Source organism: Microcebus murinus, chromosome 6 (assembly GCF_040939455.1).
Source record: "Microcebus murinus isolate Inina chromosome 6, M.murinus_Inina_mat1.0, whole genome shotgun sequence".
NCBI classification, from domain to species: Eukaryota; Metazoa; Chordata; class Mammalia; order Primates; family Cheirogaleidae; genus Microcebus; species Microcebus murinus.
The window spans coordinates 33154975-33173938 of record NC_134109.1 but is presented as its reverse complement, the minus strand read 5'-3'; the positions used below and the strand labels follow the sequence as shown (position 1 = coordinate 33173938).

The 18964-nt window shown below is 42.4% G+C and overlaps 1 protein-coding gene across 1 annotated transcript in view; it reads right to left on the bottom strand.

Annotated features, from left to right (window-relative positions):
- ZFYVE26 (zinc finger FYVE-type containing 26) overlaps positions 1-18964 on the bottom strand; it is a 65916-nt gene that overhangs the window by 36217 nt on the left and 10735 nt on the right. Inside the window, exons 6-21 of the mRNA XM_012781131.3 lie at positions 18739-18869; positions 17956-18120; positions 17720-17808; positions 16250-16407; positions 14419-14622; positions 12819-13430; positions 12473-12559; positions 10457-10525; positions 9867-10018; positions 7504-7705; positions 6257-6520; positions 3922-4041; positions 3665-3829; positions 2858-3076; positions 2147-2249; positions 600-1345 (exon numbers count right to left, since the gene is read on the bottom strand). Coding sequence (XP_012636585.2) covers positions 600-1345; positions 2147-2249; positions 2858-3076; positions 3665-3829; positions 3922-4041; positions 6257-6520; positions 7504-7705; positions 9867-10018; positions 10457-10525; positions 12473-12559; positions 12819-13430; positions 14419-14622; positions 16250-16407; positions 17720-17808; positions 17956-18120; positions 18739-18869 — 3486 coding nt within the window. The remainder of the gene's footprint in view (positions 1-599; positions 1346-2146; positions 2250-2857; positions 3077-3664; positions 3830-3921; positions 4042-6256; positions 6521-7503; positions 7706-9866; positions 10019-10456; positions 10526-12472; positions 12560-12818; positions 13431-14418; positions 14623-16249; positions 16408-17719; positions 17809-17955; positions 18121-18738; positions 18870-18964) is intronic.

The window sequence follows — 18964 nt, the reverse complement described above, 5'->3', positions numbered from 1 at the left end:
GCTACTTTTTTCTATATATATTTTTAGTTGGCCAATTAATTTCTTTCTATTTTTAGTAGAGATGGGGGTCTCGCTCTTGCTCAGGCTGGTTTCGAACTCCTGACCTGGAGCAACCCGCCCGCCTTGGCCTCCCACCAGAGTGCTAGGATTACAGGCGTGAGCCACTGAGCCCCGGCCTGGTTTTTTTATTAATACAACTAAGACTGTATGGGCAACAAAGTCCTTTACAGAAAAAGTTTGCTGAGCCCTGTTTTACAGTGAATACTTGCCTGAACCCCATCCTGGGCCTCTGGGGATGGAGCCCAGATATTTGTGGTTTATAGAATTCACAACAACAATTGTGATATGTAGGATTGAGAATATTGGTTATTGGTTACGAATGCCTGTTCTAAAGTCAGATTTGGGTTCTAAGCTCTACTCCACCACTTACCAGCCTGGGCAAGTTTTTTAACTTCTCCAAGTCTCGGTCTCCTCTCAATAACGTGAGATTATGTTGGTAAATTTCTCTAGAGTTATTGTGAAGATTAAATGTGATGATATATTCAGTGAATGCTAAATATTACCAGTAGTGAAAGAGGAAGGCATAGCTTTCTGCTTACCACATGCCACAGCACAGCTGAGGACTGCATCCTTTATGCTGTTCAAATCGTCCACATCTCGCCCATACACTTCAGTGAGCTGAAGGGCCCGGGGCCAATCTCTGGCCACTAGGGCCTCCTCAAAAGCCTCAGTCAGCACATCTAGGGCATTGGGGGAATGCAGGCCCAGAAGAACAGTAGAAAGACTAGCCTGCCCGCAGAGACTTGCTGCCAGACTCTGCCCCTGCTGAGAGGATCCTTGTAGAGGCTCCCAGGTTGCCTGGAGGGAGGCCTCAAGCATAGGGAATTGTTCCAGAAGGCGCTCACATTCCCGGGCCACCTGCTCTGCAGTGAGAGGCACCTCCCTGCGGCCTCGAAGCTCCTTCCATGACAAGCTGGGCTTGGTGACCTTTAACCCTGGGGAAGCCCGCAGGCAGGCCACCATAGCCAGTAGCTTTGAGCGAGATTTAAGGAAGGCCAAGGTAGAGGAGGTGAGGGCTGGGGGTGATGAATCCGTTGGGGAGGAGTGGGCCTTTCTTTCCAATGTGGGATTCTCAGTTGGCCTTGGGGCACTCAGTGTAGAAAGTGGGAGGTCATCCAGCCAGTGGGAGGTGTGCAGCTGAGCCAGGATGCCCAGGCGGGTCAGGAGGGAGGATGTCTGCTGGCTTTGCCGGGAAGAGCAAAGAGCAAGGGGCTCACAGCAGCAGTTGACGATGACCTGTGGCACACTTAAGCTGAGACCCTCTCGGGCCAGAAGGGTTGCCAGCCTGGAGGGGGAGAAGAGGGGTCATGCAAGGCCTACATACATAGGCATCATCACCCAACCTTACAATTTCCTTATGCTTACACAAACAAATGTAAATGCAGGCTCTTAATTATTCCCCTTTTTTAAAAAAAATTTTAAACATAAAAAGTAGTCTGTTAGAGACACTGCTCTGCCCCTTCCTTTTCTACTTAATAACATATCCGGGAGATCTGTCCATATCTCTGTACAGAGGGGACTCTCATAAGTTTTACAGCTATATGATATTTCATTATGTGGCTCAGCCATAATTTAACTAGTCTTCTATTAGTGGACAATGGAGTTTTCTGATCTGTTGCTATTACATACTAGGCTGTAATGAGGTGATTTTATACACGTATCACTTAATATATGTATAATAACGTTGCAAGTTAAGTTCCCTAATGTGGACCACCAGGTCAAAAGGCACATGAATTTGTAATTTTAATAGATACTGATAAATTGCCTTCCCACAAGGGCCATTTATATTTCTGAGAATGTTTGTTTTCCCACAGCCTAACCAACTATTGTGTTATCAAATTTTGGGATTTTTGCCTACGAAGATTCACCCATTAATCACATACTTCCAATATAAATGTTACAGGTGTCAAGAGAGAAAAAGAAAGAAATGAGGCATGATGAATTTTAATATAGCTGTATAAGAGTAAATGCAAAGTAAAGGCAAAGTCTGGAAGAAATCCTCACCCTCTGTACTGACCACAAGCACAACTGACCTTGGATTTCTTGATGAAATAATCAGGGAGGCCTATGGCCAATTAGATCCTACCTGTCTGGGGGGACTTGTCTCTCAAGCAGGAGATGTGACACCAGTTGGGAAGAGCTTTGTTGCAGCAGAACAAATGGATTTCCTACCTTGACATCCACATGATCTGCAAAGGTAAAGAACATGACCTTTGTTTGCATCACTGGCTGCAATAGTTCTGAGCCCTATTTCTCAGAATCAATAAAAATTAGAGTCAAAATGAAGATAACATTGAGAGCCTTGTTAATTCGTTCTAACTAAAGGGTACTCTCAACCTGACACTAACCACAAGTTTATCTACACCTTGCCATTGCTCTAAAGGCCTCCAACCACAGACAAACTTCAGTGGGTAGGTCTAGTCACAGACAGCTTGCTTCTGCTCTCTTCAACATGACTGAAGTGCATGCAGTACTTACTCTAGAGACTCAAGTAAGAATCTGGTACTCTTATCAGACACTTCATTCCTCTGCTGAGTCCTCAAATCCAAAATGGACCAAGTCTAACAGAGATACTTCTGAACTACCTAATTCCACGAAAATTTATTGAGTTTGCCATGTGCTGTACAACTATGTTAGCAGAAAGATAAATAAAACAGAGATGAATAAAAGAGGAGGACCTTCCGAACCTAGTGTCCTTGGCTATTGCCCAGAACCGCTTAATCAGGCACCCTTCCTCTTCCTTGCCCTGAACGTTGCAGGCTGGCCATGACACCATATCCACTTTCTTGCTACTTACCAGGTTCAGAGCTCAAACTCCGAAGGAGAACTGCAGCCAGGGTGCTGCAGTAACTGAGGAAGGTGCCCATGTAGTCAGTCTGTTTGCTGCCTGCTGGGGTCTGTTTGCCCAGGTTCTTCTGGAGGAGCTGAGTCTGGATGTGCACAGGGTGTGTCTCTGCCTCAGGAGCTTTCTGGGCTGCCTGTTCCACCAGGGAAGAGAGTGGAGGACTTCTGGGCTCTGAAAGGAGTATGGCAGGAGAAGGGATGTGGGCTTTAGTCTGTGCATCCAGCTTTGGGTCAATTTTTGACACAATATGTGAACTGGACCTCCTATACACTGCATGGGGCATCCTATCACTTGGGGCTGCAATTACAAGGCAGATATAAAATCCTGTCAGTCACCCAGACACGTGGCACTAGGCCAGAAAGAGCTTTGAGTTTGGAGCGTATAAAACCAGTCTAGGCATATAGTTTTATTTTTATCCTGGTGTCTCTGGGGTACAATAGCTCTATGAAGAGCATGTCAATCTTTTGTGGAAAGGTTGATCAATATTTACAGAGTAACTGCTGGCTGTATTTTTCATTAAGAATGAAAATGAGGAAATGGAGTGTTGACCACCTTCTCAATTAAGAGGTAGGTGTCTTACCAATAAGTCTAGAGTAAAAATAAAATTAAAAAAAGATGTAGGGAAACAGGTTAAGTTATGAGACGTGCCCTGGCTAACTAAAGGGCTGCCTAAGCCTCTGCTCCAAAGTATTCCTTTACTGTCAGCTGTTTCCTTTCCCCAGTTCAGCCCTTAACCTGTTGCCCAGCAGATGCACATACCTGGCAGCTCTAGTGCCTCTCTCAGTGACTGAAGGACCTGATCCAGCTGCTGGGAGAGGGTGGTGTGGCTGGCAATACAGTCTTCGGTTAGGCTGGGCCAGCACATCTGAAGCAGCTCCGTGATGCTATACCGTGGTGAGCCTCCTCCCTTTTCTTCTATACTCTCTATGGAAAGCAAATGAGAAGGAAAAAGTGAAGTCTGCTGCTGACCCAATGTTACAAGTCCAGGAGAAAAAAATGGGACAAAAGCAAATCACCTGATTTAGTCTGTGCAGCTGACATAATTGGATAATTGAGAATCTTACTGATTTGCTGAAGAACAACTGGAAAACCTCGAATGCCATCAGCATTGAGAAGTACATGGTCTAACCGTCGACCTGGAAATAGATGAAGGAAGAGGGAATCCAATAAAAAATTAAGGTATTTTTAATCCTTTGTTTACTTGTGAAATTTTACCTTCTTTGATATTAAGGAAGAAATATATGCTGTGCCATTTTGGACGACAACAAGCATACCTGGTTATTCCATGCTTGAGGTTCCAGGACTACCTCTGGCAAGATATCTTAGCTGTCAACAGCAGCGGATTCAGAATCTCTGCATTTCCTATGGAATTGCTGTTCCAAGCCACTTGGGCACTTCTTGTGGATTTGCTTTGGTTCTGCCCTCAGCTGTGGACTTGAGCTGGGATCATATCTGTCTTTTGTACTTGCTTTAAGTATTTTCTTGACAGTCTGACTATACTATAAACAACTTTATGGACAGGGATTATTCCTGATACCTTTCCTATGCCCCCATATACTTGGAATAATCTAGAAACACAGAGTGTACTAAGTTAATTCTTACTTGATTGTAATGAAACTGTTTTAGCTATTAACAGCTTGAATAATATCTCTTTTCTTTTTTTTTTTTTTTTAAACAGAAGGTAACCTGTATCTCTTTTCATTTTAGAATATAAGTGTTAATATTAGATGAGGGAGAAGCCAATCATTGGACAAAAATAGCATTGTGTATGCCACAGTATACTTTCTTAGAAGGACTAAGTGAACATTAAAAGACATTTACCCAATAGCTCAGAAGTGATCTGGAGAGGTGTGTAGAAAAGAGTTAACAGAGCAGGCCTAAGACTGCTATCTTTAGAAGGCTTGCTTGCAAGGTTGCCCTTGGCTGGCATCTGTGGACTGGATTGGCAGTTTCCTACACTGAAATAAAACTTTCCTTAATTAATGAGAGTGGCTTACTGGGCCTCAACTGTTTGTATGATGGAACATCTGCTTTCCTTCTGGGACTCTGAAATTTTTTTTTTTTTGAGACAGAGTCTCACTCTGTTGCACAGGCTAGAGTGAGTGCCATGGTGTCAGCCTAGCTCACAGCAACTTCAAACTCCTGGGCTCAAGCGATCCTCCTGCCTCAGCCTCCCGAGTAGCTGGGACTACAGGCACGAGCCACCATGCCCGGCTGATTTTTATATTATATATATTAGTTGGCCAATTAATTTCTTTCTATTTTTATGGTAGAGACGGGGTCTCGCTCAGGCTGGTTTTGAACTCCTGACCTCGAGCAATCCGCCCGCCTCGGCCTCCCAGAGTGCTAGGATTACAGGCGTGAGCCACCGCGCCCGGCCCACTCTGGAATTTTTTACATGCTAGGCAGAAGGTGTTTTTGTCCCAACAAAAACTTTGGGCCTTGAGTCTCTAATGAGCTTCCCTGTAGACAACACTTTCCAAAGTGTTGGCACAACTCATTGGTGGAGGAATAAGTATGTTTTGTATGATTCTACAGGGAGAAGACTATTGGAAGTTTGTGCCTGATTTCCTCCAGATTTTATCATGAGCCTTCTCCCTTTGCTGATTTTGCTTTGTATCCTTTTGCTGAAATAAATCTTAGCTGTGAGTATAACTATATGCTGAGTCCTGTGAGTTCTAGAAAATCACTGAACCTGGGGGGTGGCCTTGGGGACCCCAGACTATCCATATCATAACCTATTCACCACTCCTCCCTCCACACTGCTGAGGTAGAACACGCTCCTTTCTCCCCCACTACTCAGTCCTTCCAATGTTTGGTGCCTGTGTTAAGGATGGGTGGGGAGTAGAACTTTGCTTAATTGTATCTTCATATACCTCTCCCTTCACATACCTGTTCCTCTAAGAATTCCATACACACATTCTGAGACATTATTAACCCCAAGGTATGATGGTCTCTCCAACTGTGATTCATTAAGTTTTCCCTTACACCTGGTTTATAAGTTCAAGACAGTCCTAGGTTTTAGGTTAAGTGAGGTTCATCAGGAGGGGGCATATAGTCTAAAGGCTCCATTTCCATTGATACCATTTTAGAGTGTATATTTTTTTCTTGAATTTATCTGTAAACCAGAAAATACTTTCCTCAAATGACTGCAAATTGCTGTCTATTAAGAAGGCAAGATTCTCAACAGATTATAAGCCATCAGATTGGACATGAGGACATTTAATTAATAATCCTTTCTCTTTGTCCTCCCTCCTCCAATAACTACTTTCTTCTTTCACAACTTATCAAGGCTCTGATACCCATCTCCTCGTGTGAGAATAAGGGATAAAGCTAAAGCAGCACACTCACCACGGCTTTCAAGGCTACCGTTCAGACGCCGTTCAGCCGTTTCCAAGAGCTGCTTGCAGGTTTTCCAGAGCTGGCACTGAGAGCAAGCTAAGTCAAATGCAGCCATGGCAGGAGGACTGAGGTCTTCCAGAACCTCTCGCAGGGGGTCAGTGGGTTCCACCAGACTAGTGCTTATCCAAAAGTCCTCCTGGAGTGTGAGGATGGGGTCTCCAGAGCTGCTGAGCAGCTTGTCAGTCACGTCAGAGATGGAGTAAAACACCATTCCTAGCCACCCAGCAGTGGAAGAAAAAGTAAGGGGTTAAAATGATTCTAACTACTACTTTCATTACGAAAAGTAGTTATCTTAAAAACATCTGAGGTGCATCTACACAAGATGTCTTCTATGTATATTAGCACTGTCATTAAAGCCCACTCTTGAAGCATCAAAACAATGGCATAAAAAGGAAAACCAAAGAAAGTCAGAATAGTCCAGATGAGGGAAGGCTTCTTCCAAATGGGATCTAAAATTAGTTTGAGAAGGAATGAGGTGGATCTATGTGTGCTAATCTGAAAAGATCTCTGAAACACATTGCTAAAAAAGCAAGATTGATAACAATATCATCTTCGAGAGCCGACTTATATTAAAATCAAAAAGGATATGCATATATTTGTGTGAATAAGCACAGTAAATTTCTGGGAGAATACATAAGGAGGAAAGCATGATGGTAACTTGACATATAGAGCCTAGACCAGTAACAGATGTGAAAAGTGAGACAAGATTCCACCTTTAAGATATGAAAGAATGAGCTTTTTTTGCAGTGCAGCCAAGGTCAGGAATTGAGATCTGTGAATCCCAGGCCATAAATGTTAATACATAATTTCTCTACTTTACCAAACAGCAAAATAATATGTTTTATCCCTGAATCATTACATGCAAAGGAAATAAACTCCTAAGCATTTCCTCTAGCCAGAGATAGTGGCCATCAGATCACATGGTGGAGACAGCCTTCCTGCTTTTCAGTTTAAGTCATATAGGCCAAGCTTAATGGACTGGCTCGAGTGGCGGTATGTGAACACCACAGTCAGGGAGGTTGGGCACAGCTAGAAAACTACTCTCAATGTGTCAGGATTGTTGTCTTTCAAGGGAGATGTTCTGCTTTGAATTTCTGCTTACCCTGATGAAGAGCCTACGATATGGGTGGTTTCTCCCCTCCTACCCACTCCTCCCAGCCACCTCACCACCTATGGTGGCAGCAGGGAAGTCTGACCTGCTGCTGCAGCACTGCCAATGGCCTGTAGAGTTGAGCGGCCACTGCCAGTTCTTCGAATGGTGTTGCTAACCCCATCAGGGTTCTGGTTTTCAATCTTGTGCTCTACTTGGGCCAGCTCTTGGATCACCTCCTGATAGCGCTCCATGAACATCAGTTCCCCTGAGCTGGGTGAGGACTTTAGGTTGAACGTGAACACCACCTGTCATGGGAGGAGAGGGAAAAGTGTGAGCCATGGTAGACCCACTGAGTCAGGAAATGTCTAGAGATAGGAGATCTTGTCAACCACTAGACTATGGCCTTAAGATGTCTGCTTTGCAGGTCAGAGAAACACTCGATGTTATAGAAGAGTAGATAAAATATAAGAATTCATAAAAGTCAGTAATATAACCACCAAAGCCTCAGTAGAAAATAGGCAAAATATGTGGACAATTTCAGAGGAAATATATATAACTAATAAATAGATGAGAAAATGTTTTCCCTTATCTGTAATCCAGGAATTTAAGTAACAATATCATTTTGCATCTATCATAATAAAAACGTATAAGAATAATCCTCGGGGATGGTGTAACATTAACTGTCACAACTTTTTTGGAAAGCAATTTGGCAATCTATAAAGTTTTAAAAATGGCCAGGTATGATGGCTCATGCCTATAATCCTAGCACTGTGGGAGGCTGAGGCTCAAAGGTCACTTGAAGTCAAGTCAAGAGTTAGAGACCACCCTGAACAAGAGTGAGATCCCATCTCTACAAAAAATAGAAAAATTAGCTGGGCATGATGGTATGTGCCTGCAGTCCCAGCTACTTGGGAGGTTGAGGCAGGAGGATCACTTGAGCCTGGGAGTTTGAGATTATAGTGAGCTATGATGATGCCACTGCACTCTAGAAAGGGTGACAGAGTGAGACTCTGTCAATCACTCACTCACTCAATAAATAAATAAATAAAAGATTGTATTTCTTGATACAGTAATTTTTATGAGAAACTTTGTTAAGGAAATCATTCAAAAGGCTTAATGCCTAAAGGCACTATTGATTTCAACTGTTACAAAGTTGAAAATAATCTAAATGTTGAGCAACCGGGAAATGGTTTAATGCAGCTACTTGATCAAACTATTGTAAGGTCACTAAAATCAAAGTTACAAGGCATATGCTTATATTGTATTATAAAAATGATATGATATAAAGTTCTAGATTCAAAATGATCTCAGGTATATAAAAGTCATATGTATCTTGGAAAAATATTGGTTAAAAATATACTATATGTTTAATATTGGCTCTTCCATACAATAAGGATTAAAAGTAATTTTATTTTATTGTTAATACTTTTTGGTGTTTTCTTATAATATGCATAACTTATTCTGTAACTAGGTTTAAAAAAGAAAGTTTTTATTAAAAAAAAGAAAGATCAAGGCTCAAGGACAGGATGTGGGGGACATTTAGGGGTAAAGTGTCATGGGAACCCCCAGCCTACTTCCTCTGGATCTGGGTATAGGAAAGGCTGAGGACAGTCCTCTCTTCACCCGAGGATCATAATTATCACTATTATTAAAGCATGAGATCTAAAATGATCAGAAGAAATTAAACAAAGATTATTTTATTACATAGATTTTTCCTAGATTTATTCCTGAATAAGTGAATTCACACAAAAGACAAATACTGACCTATGTGTGAAGAGACTCTCATAAATATACCAAGAGAGTTTTAAAAATTAGAAGAGTGATATTTTATGCTGTTAAATTTAAGCAACAGCAGAGGCCTCTTATATTTCTCAGTTTTTACTTTTAATTCTTTTAAAATTTCATTGAGATAGAAAAAGCAGGTATTATATTTAACTTTAATTTTCAAATGAGGATACTGAAGCTCAGAGAGGTTAAGAATCTTTCTGATTATGACTCTAGTGCTACCTTACCTAAACAACACAAACATTCTAGTTGTTTGCTAGCTCCCTGTACTTCTTGTATATTAAACTGGCATTCTATTTATTATTGACAATTGTCTGCATGCATCATAATTTTTAACTAAATACAATATGTATGTGTTCAGAGAGGAAGCACAGGGAAAGAAACAAAAATTTCAATGTTTTGAAGTAGTGAGATTATGGCTGAATCTCTTAATTTGTGAAAACACCATTTATATTAAGAACACAAACAGGTCAATGTGTCTAAATTTGCAATGCTGAGGATGGGCCCGGACACATGGAAACTCCCTCCTGCTTCTCCAGCTCGACGTGGACCCCCAAGTGCTCCTGGGTGGCTCTGGTTACACATGCATCTAACTTTACTTGAGGCCTAGTGGGCCATAGCCAGCTAGGGGGTGACTTAGCATTCTTTACTATGATAAAGTACAACCTAGGCCCTCTTCACCTGATGAGCTTCTGCAAAGTTCCCCCGGAGGATGCAGGATGCCAGCAGTGACTCAGGTGGGGAGAACATCATGGGGATAAGTGAACTCTGAGGTTGGGGCTGCAACCGGCCATCCAGATCATTCTGCCCAGATGCAGCGCTCAGACTTCCCTCTGTTGGGACATAAGAATGCAGAGTGCCAGAGAAGCAAGAGAAACTGAGGAAACACTATAGTGCTGCCACCTTCCACCAAACCTCTTCTCTCCTTAGGGTCCTTTTTCTAAAAGGTCTGTAAGTGGGTCTTGATTTTTCCTCAAATGAAGGGCAAAATTATGCTATCATCTTTGAATATAAGAAGGGGTACCTTCTTATATTCACCTTCCTTGGGTATTCACTTCTATTTAATATTTTACTCTCTTGATGGGAAACTCATGTGTAAGCGAAATAGCCCTTTCCCTTTTCACAGCCCAAATCTTTTTGGCCATCTGCAGAACTAACCTTCTTGAACACAGGCATGAACTGCTCAGTCCTGGTTTTTATACCATGGTGTACGGCAACTCTAAATCAGGGCAAAGCTGCATGAAGTTGGCAGCTGGTTGGGACCTGCATACCTGAAGTACTTGTGCTCAGCTCACTACTTGTACTTTCTAGCGATGGGTTGCAACCTCTGTCTCGTCCATCTAGAGGTTTTAGGAAGAAGAAAGAAAATCAATTAACTCTATACAATACAGGAAGTGTGAAGTTAGCTTGAAAACTAAGATCTGGGTAGAGTGAGAAGACAATGGGTAACTACTACACCGGCTGCTCCTTGTACAGCAAAGCGCAAGCTCCTATACACCAAAGGCAAAGGGTGGGCTTAATATGGCCTCAAGACTCACTTGGGCAGGAACCTATACCAGTGGTTCCCAACCTGCAGGTCTCAGGGCCCCATAAGCTTTCAAGTTACTTCTAGGGGTCAGTGACCACCACCTGCATCCTAAGCACTGGCAATATTCAGAAAAAAATAAAAGCCCAACTATTATGATCAGGAAGTAGTAGGGTACAAAGGAGGCCAGAATATTTTCTGACATAGAAAAAGGTGTCCTCATATTTGAAAAGGTAGAGAACCAAACTACAAGACCTTTCTAGCCAAAGACCATGATATTCAAAGCCATGATGGAAAAGCTTCTTCTCAACACCAGCTTTCCTGAAGTGCTAAGGCTTTCAAGCAGAGGCTAAATATTACTTAGTGTGGTTATTCAAGGGCCATATCAGCCCCAACCTCATTCACCGTTTGGGCTGCCCTTTAGAAGGAACATGCCACTGTAGGAAAGAGATGATGGACTGTTCACTCTTGGGCTAGATGGGTCAAGTGGATGCAAACTTTGTTTTTTGACCCAAACCAATTAATTAGTTTAAGGGTGTTAGCAACTCAGCCTTTTAGTTTTTCTAGGTTTCTCTCATGGCATCTTCTACCTTATGCAGTACACTCACCTTTCTGTTGCCAATCATTCTTCTGAGCTTGGTTCAAGAACCTACTAATTCATGAAATAAATCTGTTTCCCTGAGTTATGTAGGCTACCATCATGGCCCCGTCTAAGAGATTTCTTCTGTTTTAGGCAGAGACTCAGGTGAGTTTAAATTTTTCATGTATGCTGTCTACGCAGGTAAATTATAAATTCTTTGAAGGCAAAGGCCTGGTTTATGCCTCCTCCACCTCCCTCAAGATACCTAGTATTGTTTAGCACATAGGAAACCCTTATGAATTCCTCATTAATTATTTAAAAGATCAGCACCAAAGCCATAATGGAATTTGATTATCTAATACTCCTTCTTTATGTGCCTGCATTAAACTCCTCTAAGAAAAACCTATAAACAGAGTCAAAAGACAAAATATGAAAAAAATTATAGCACATAATGACAAAATATTTTCCTTAATGTCTAAGGAGCTTTCTACAATTCAATAGGAAAGAGAACACAATAGAAAAATGGACCTTAGACATGATTAGGCAGTTTAAAAAATTACTATTAAAGCAATGATATATCATTGTTATATTAATTATATTGATGAAGATTTTAAAAAATTGATACTACTCATTGTTGATGAGTGTAGGTACAAATAGGCAATCATGTATAGTTGGTAGAAATACAAATTGATCTATTTTTTAAAAGACAAAATTGGGTAATATCTGTCTATATTTTATATCTGCATGTCTGTGACCTAGCAGTCCTACTGCTAGGAGCTTATCCTACTCACATAAATATGCAAGACATGTATAAGGTTGTTTATTGCAGCATTATTTATTAATATAATAGTAAAAAACTGGAAACAAATGTCCATGAACAGGGTATATATGACAATGGAATACTAAGCAGCCTTTAAAATGAAAAGTGAAAGAAGTTTGTTCTCAATATACAATATGATGTGTGTATATATAAAAGGCTATATGTTTGCATTGCATGGAAAATTTCTGGAAGGATATATAGAAACAATTGACAAGGGTTACCTTGGGGGAGTTGGAACAGGATAATCTTATAACACTTTGTTTTGACCATGTGCTCTATCTTAAAGACTATTAGATGAGTGGCAATATACCACTTGCCTTGTGCATGGGAGCAAGGTACAGGGAGAGAGCTCTTCAGATTACCTGCACGGCTCCTTCTTGTCCGGCGACCCCGGCGGAGACTGGAGTGCCGTGTGGCAGTAGGTCGGTATCTTCGGGAAGGTTGCTCTTCTGTAACAGCAAACCCAATGGGACATACAGAAGAGTGACCAACTTTGATTTGACCCACTTCTTAGGGGAACAGGTAGGGGAAGGTTTGCACTGGGCTCTGAGACATGGAGCAACACCCCAGTGTTGTGACACTGGTTGCTACGGTGATGTGCCCTGAGTTATGGTGTGGCTCCCATGCATTCCTAGCTCTCTTCCATGTCTCTGGGCTTTTTCTCCTTCCCTGTCTTCTGGACCCACCAATTCTGCTCCCTCCTCTCACCTGAGCCCTGGTTGCTTGTTACCACCTTGTATCTCCATTGCGCCTCAGAGAGAACCTTGGAAAACCGGTGTAGGCGGCTTTGCAGTCCATCTTTGCTTCCTGAGCAGCTCTGGCCTTCTGGAAGCTTTGGCTTCTCAGAGGGACTGTGGCTGCTGATCTCATCCAGTTGCTCTTGGAGAAGCCTCAGGAAGGCCCCTATTGCAAATTCATCAGCCAGGAATGCACTGATACCACTAGTAAAGTGCTTTAGGTCCAAAAAGCTATGCCCATGAGGCCCTGGGTAACTGTCTTTTGGTTCTTCCTTCAGACAGCTTGGCATTGTATAAGCAAGGCTCCTGGGGACTCCTAGTGGAGCCCGTTCTGACTTTTGCTCAGGTTGTGGTATGTGCTGAGGGCTCTCTGATGGGGACCTTAAACCCAAGGGGCCCTTCCCCTCAGTGTCATCATCGTCAGCATAGTCCTCAGGCAGGTGAGGCTCTGGGTGAAGATCAGCAGAGGTGATGAGAAGCAATGAGAAGATATTTTCTAGAAGTTCCAGGCACAAAGAGTCAGGAATACTGCAGAGATACTGTTGACACTTGGCCAGGTAAGTTGAGAAGAGATTTGCAGCACCTATAGAAGCATGTATAAGGAAAGAGGCCAGATAAAGAGAAGAAAAGATAGGGAATACGAACATTAGAAACATTACTTGCCAGAATCAAACATTCTTACACCTTTAGCTCATTTATTTATTCCTCAGAAGAATAAGAGAGACTACTCAGCATGTCTCCTCATGACTTGCACAAAGATTTTGCTACTTTAACTAAAAGCACAGCTTACTGAACACTCATTATTTTGTTTCTGTCTTTTTAACATTACATTGTTCCTCATTCCTAACAAGTACTCCATATTTGAGTTCCAGGAATGAAGGTAATGCAGATGTAGATTCCTTACTTCTCAATTCTATTTTCACTTATTCTTACACTAAAGGTGACCACAAGCTACTGAGATCTCTTAAGAAATACTCAACAGCCAAAAAATGACAATGCTCAGAGGTGAAGGTCTACTCCAAAGCTGGGAGAGAGTGATAACTAGTTACAGAAAGCAAGTTAAGGAATTATAAGTTATTAAGAAAAATGAGAGGGTACGACATTAGGTTGGTATTTTTCATACTATAGGCTGTGACCCATGAAATTGATTTAGAGGGCTGCATTTAAAAAAATGAAATAGAGCAGAAAAGTAATCAAGAGCAATGCTCCATTTGGAAAAGTACCATTTCTTAAAACTTGGATTCAGTTTACACACACACACACACACACACACATATGCAAACACACAAATTATATACTAGGTGCAAACTGGAGTGGCATGTGGATTGTAGATAAAGTAAAAAGAGTTTAGAAAACACTGCATTAGATGATCAGACTCCATTAAAATTTAGGCAGTCACTTGCTTTCTCCACGCCCCTTTGATCTGATACATGGATGAAATTATTCCTGGGCACCATAAAACCAAGGCCACTCCCTTCCCCAATTCTGGTGGAAGAGGGTAACCACAAAAAGCCCTCACTGTGATAAGCTGTTACCAGCTTTTGCCAGGAATGGGGGGAAACACACTGTACCTGGGAAGGAGAGAGAGTCATCCACTCGCTCTGCAGCTGAGGCCAGGTCCTCAGAGGGGCCGTGTTTGCAGTCATGGCACTGGGAGTGCTGGTGTGAGTTCACGCAGAGGGCATAGATGGCATACTTCATGGCACAGAAGCCCTGGTAGAGTGTCAGGTTCGGACACTGGCTAAGGTGCTCAGGGACTAGGACATCAACTGAATCTGAATTGTAGAGAGAAACAAGAAGAAATTGAGAGCTAATTCTTTCAGGCATGGGCTACAAGTATGTCTGAAGCAAAGAGATGCCATACTTGTAGGTTCTTTTTTTTTTTTTTTTTTTGAGACAGAGTCTGGGTCTGTTGCCCTGGGTAGAGTGCAGTGGCATAATCATAGGTCACTGCAACCTCAAACCCCTGGGCTCAAGTGATCCTCCTGCCTCTGCCTCAGCCTTCCCAGTAGCTGGGACTACAGGTGTGCACCACGCCTGGCTAATTTTTCTATTTTTTGTAGAGTCAGGGTCTCGAACTCTTGACCTCAAGCAATCCTCCCACCTCGGCCTCCCAGAGTGATAGGATTACAGGCATGAGACACCATGCCAGGCCTGTGCTTGCAGGTTCTTACCTTCTCTTCTTTCTGTCAGTCTGATCTGTGTCCCTTCCAGGCCTTTTCCTCTAGTCAGTATCAACTTTCAGTCCCCTCTATTTCCTTTTCCCCACTGACCTCCCTTCTACATAGCCCATGACTGGTATGTAGTATTATTGCCTAGGGCCAGGACTTGCAAGCACCTGAGAGTCAGTGCCTCCTTAAATGCCTCTCCTGCCTCACCCTAGTCCTGGCCCTATCATTGCCCCTCTTTTGCCTTTTCCAAGTTCAAGTGTCCCAGTGGGTTGCTGGGATTATTAATAGATTTCAAATACTGTACTTCTCTGAAAGGCTTTTATACTTGTATGTCGAAGCCAGAGTTCTAGTTCCTTTAGAAAATCTGCTAAACAAGCTGCCTATCTTTCTAGGAAAAAATATGGAATAATAACACTGGTTTTCCAATTAGTATTAATAGTAGGTCTTTTTGAAAAATCAACCAAAGCCACATCTAGGTTGGAAAATCTATATTGCCATATGAAAAAGTTTGTGTCTCCCAAAGGCAAGTGTCCCTGGCCTCTGTGGCATGTTGTAAATATACAATGATTTGATTTTTGAGAGCAAAAAGAAAGAGCTTCCTCCATAATGTATACATGTATCAAAATATCACATTGTATCCAATAAATATACACAATTATTATTTTTCAAGTAAAAATGAGATTAAAAACAAAAAAAGAGCTTCCTAATGGAATCTTGAATTTAAGCAAAGATCTAAGGCTAAAATAAGGCTTTGTTATCATTTCAGGCAAATCTTTCTTCTAAACCTCTTGATCTGTTACATGGCATATGAAGCAGATATAGGAGGGAAGGAAGGCGCAAAATATGTTCTGAGAAAACTTAGGAAGCATGAAGTGATTTGCTAAGACTTTGTATAAAAACTTACAGCGACAATGCTGTATATTTGGAGGGCAGTTCCTAATTTTGTTTCATTGGAATGAGGGAATGAGGGTATACTAGTGGTTCCTGAGATGGTTCTACAAGTACTGTGCTCTTGGGATTTCCTACAGCTCACCAGAAAAATGGGAGGAATGCCCCTCCCTATATCCCATAATCTGATTAGGACAAACAGTGCTAATTTAAAGGACACCTGCTGGACCAACCTCTTGATAAATCTCAGAAATAACCCCTAGATAAATCTTATGCTGGAATAAATATGTGCAAGATTGTCCTAAGAGGGAATCCTGGTCAAGTTATTCCATTACCAACTCACCTTGCTGGAGGTCCTTGGCTGGCACCTTCTGTAAGAGCTTGAGAACATCTTCCTCCCTGAGGGCTGGAAGGTTTGTAAGGTGATGGAGAGTGTAGAGTACTGAGTGGTTGTCTCCACCATGTAAATGACTCAAGAGATCTCTCTTTGGTATGGGGTTGCTGAAAGGGAAAGTTGAGAGGATGAAAGGGAGGCAGTTTGTATACTTGCCCTGAAGAAAAACCAATCTCCATTCTCTCTTGTTCTTCCTCTCCTGCCTATACCACCACAGGTTACATTTCACTTCCCCAAACTCTAAATTTTAGCTGTTCTGGGATAGAGAATGACATTTATTTACCCTCAGGGATGTAGTTGCATCTAATCAGCTCTACTAGTCTATAGAGGACCTTTTCTAGGGCCTTTCTGGTTAGTAGGGTCTAGAAAGGGCCTGCAGATAGAATTTCCTAACTTATACACTCTTTCTAGCTTTCAAACTGACACAAGCTTCCCTAGCTGTACTTGGAGTAAGGGCCCCTTACTACTTCCTCCTCTGCCCACTGTACTTTAGGAAGTGCTGGTGAGGTGGGTGAGGAACAGGATAGGAATCCAGATCTAGGATAAGATATCCGGGAAATGCAGGGCCTCGCACACACACAGTTCAATAAGCATTTGTTGAATAAAAATGTGATCCAGGATAACATATAACCAAGAATGTGGATGACATTTACTAGCTGTGTGTGACTTTGCGTAAGTTATTTACCACCTCTGGACTCCAGCTGGCCCACCTTTATTTTTATTTATTTATTTTTTTGAGACAGAGACCTACTCTGTTGCCCGGGCTAGAGCGCCGTGGCGTCAGCCTAGCTCACAGCAACCTCAAACTACTGGGCTCAAGCAATCCTGCTGCCTCAGCCTCCCGAGTAGCTGGGACTACAGGCATGCACCACCATGCCCGGCTAATTTTTTCTATATATATTAGTTGGCCAATTAATTTCTTTCTATTTATAGTAGAGACGGGGTCTTGCTCTTGCTCACGCTGGTTTCGAACTCCTGACCTCGAGCAATCCTCCCGCCTTGGCCTCCCAGAGTGTTAGGATGACAGGCGTGAGCCACCGAGCCTGGCCTGGTCCACCTTTAAAAGGGTGATAACATTGGTATCTACCTCACAGGATTATTAAGCTTCAGTGAAATTATCCACGTAAAGAGCTTAGAGCAGTGCCTGGCATATAGTAATTGCTCAGGAAATGAGAGCTATTGTTCTTTTTATTATCGTCATCCTAAAACTACCCTCTAGTTATGACCTGATGGCCATGGTGAAGCTAATCATTACTTATGTTTCCTTCCTGCTTTAATAGTTGGAACAGTTATTAGTGGCAGGTCAACATTTCAACCTAAAACATTTATGTGGAAGACATCTTGAAATGGCTACACACATGGAGCACAGGGTCAAGTGTGCCCAATGGTGGGAAGGGGGCTGACTGCACAGGGCCATACCTGCTCTGCTGAACACACCACTCCAAGACCTCCAGGTGAGCCCACAGCCCATCACAAGCATCCCTGAGGAGCTTATCACAGCCTTGGTCCTATGTTGATATGGGAGAAGAAAGAGATGCTAACTCAGGCACCTGGGGTCAGAGATTATAACCAACTTCAGGACCCTGCATTCTGCATAAGCCCAAAGCCTCATGGCAGTCACTTCTAGAGCAGCCTGGGGTACAGAATGAGATTACCTGGGTCCTGTGCAGTGTCTGGAGCAACCTCTTAGCTGACTCTAGGCTCTGGCAGTGTGTCCAGCCCAGGAGCACGAGCAGGCGACTAAGAGGCCTGAATTCTCTATCTAGCAGGCAGCTGAGACTTGGGAAGTCCTCCTCTTTCAACAGTGTTAGTGCTGTTACCTGTAAGCCAAAACAGGCTGCTATAGGTAGCTGTGTGGACTAGAAAGAATGCGTTCTAGCTTACTGCTTATTAAAGAAAAGAAGTTAGTCTGAGATAACTCTATCTCTACAAAATATAGAACAATTAGTCAGGTGTTTATAAAAACACTAGACTGCAAATTCCTTGAAGGCAGGGACTGAATTATCTTGTAACCCCAGCTCCTAGCATAATAGTACTTGGCACACAGGATGAGATTAATAAATATCTATGGAATTAAGCTGAAGCTCAGATGCAATCTGGAATAAAGAGTTTACAGTGATTATATTCCCTTGTCAGCGAGGCAACTTATTGCTGCCACTGCTTTTTCTTTCTCATACCCTCCAGAAAGTGTACACAAACACAGCATTATAGTTTCTACCAAAAGACCAACATAAAAGGACTGCAACTGTAAGTATGAATGGTACTGATTCTCAGAGCCTCCTTTCGTCTGAGACTGTGGCATGGACAGAAGCAAATGACTCTCCACTAATTAGACTACTTTGTGTTGGATAAATGAGTGGGAGAGAAGGGAGGAATGAAAAAGCCTGGGGAGAATCCCTGGGTCCTTCTGTGTTGGAGAATAATTAAGCTTGACTTACCAGGATCTGCTCAAGGAAGTGCTTGCTATTGCTCAGGCAGTAGAAATAGGCCACTTTCCAAGCCTGGGCTGGGTCAGGATTGGAGAAGAGGGCTAGCATTGCCTGCTCGGGATCTAGATGATCTGGTGAAACTGAACATCAAACCAGACAGGGTTATTGGGAAACCAAGACCTCTTCTTTTCTAAGATAGAGCCCATTTGAAAAACCAACTGATGTGAGACTTTGT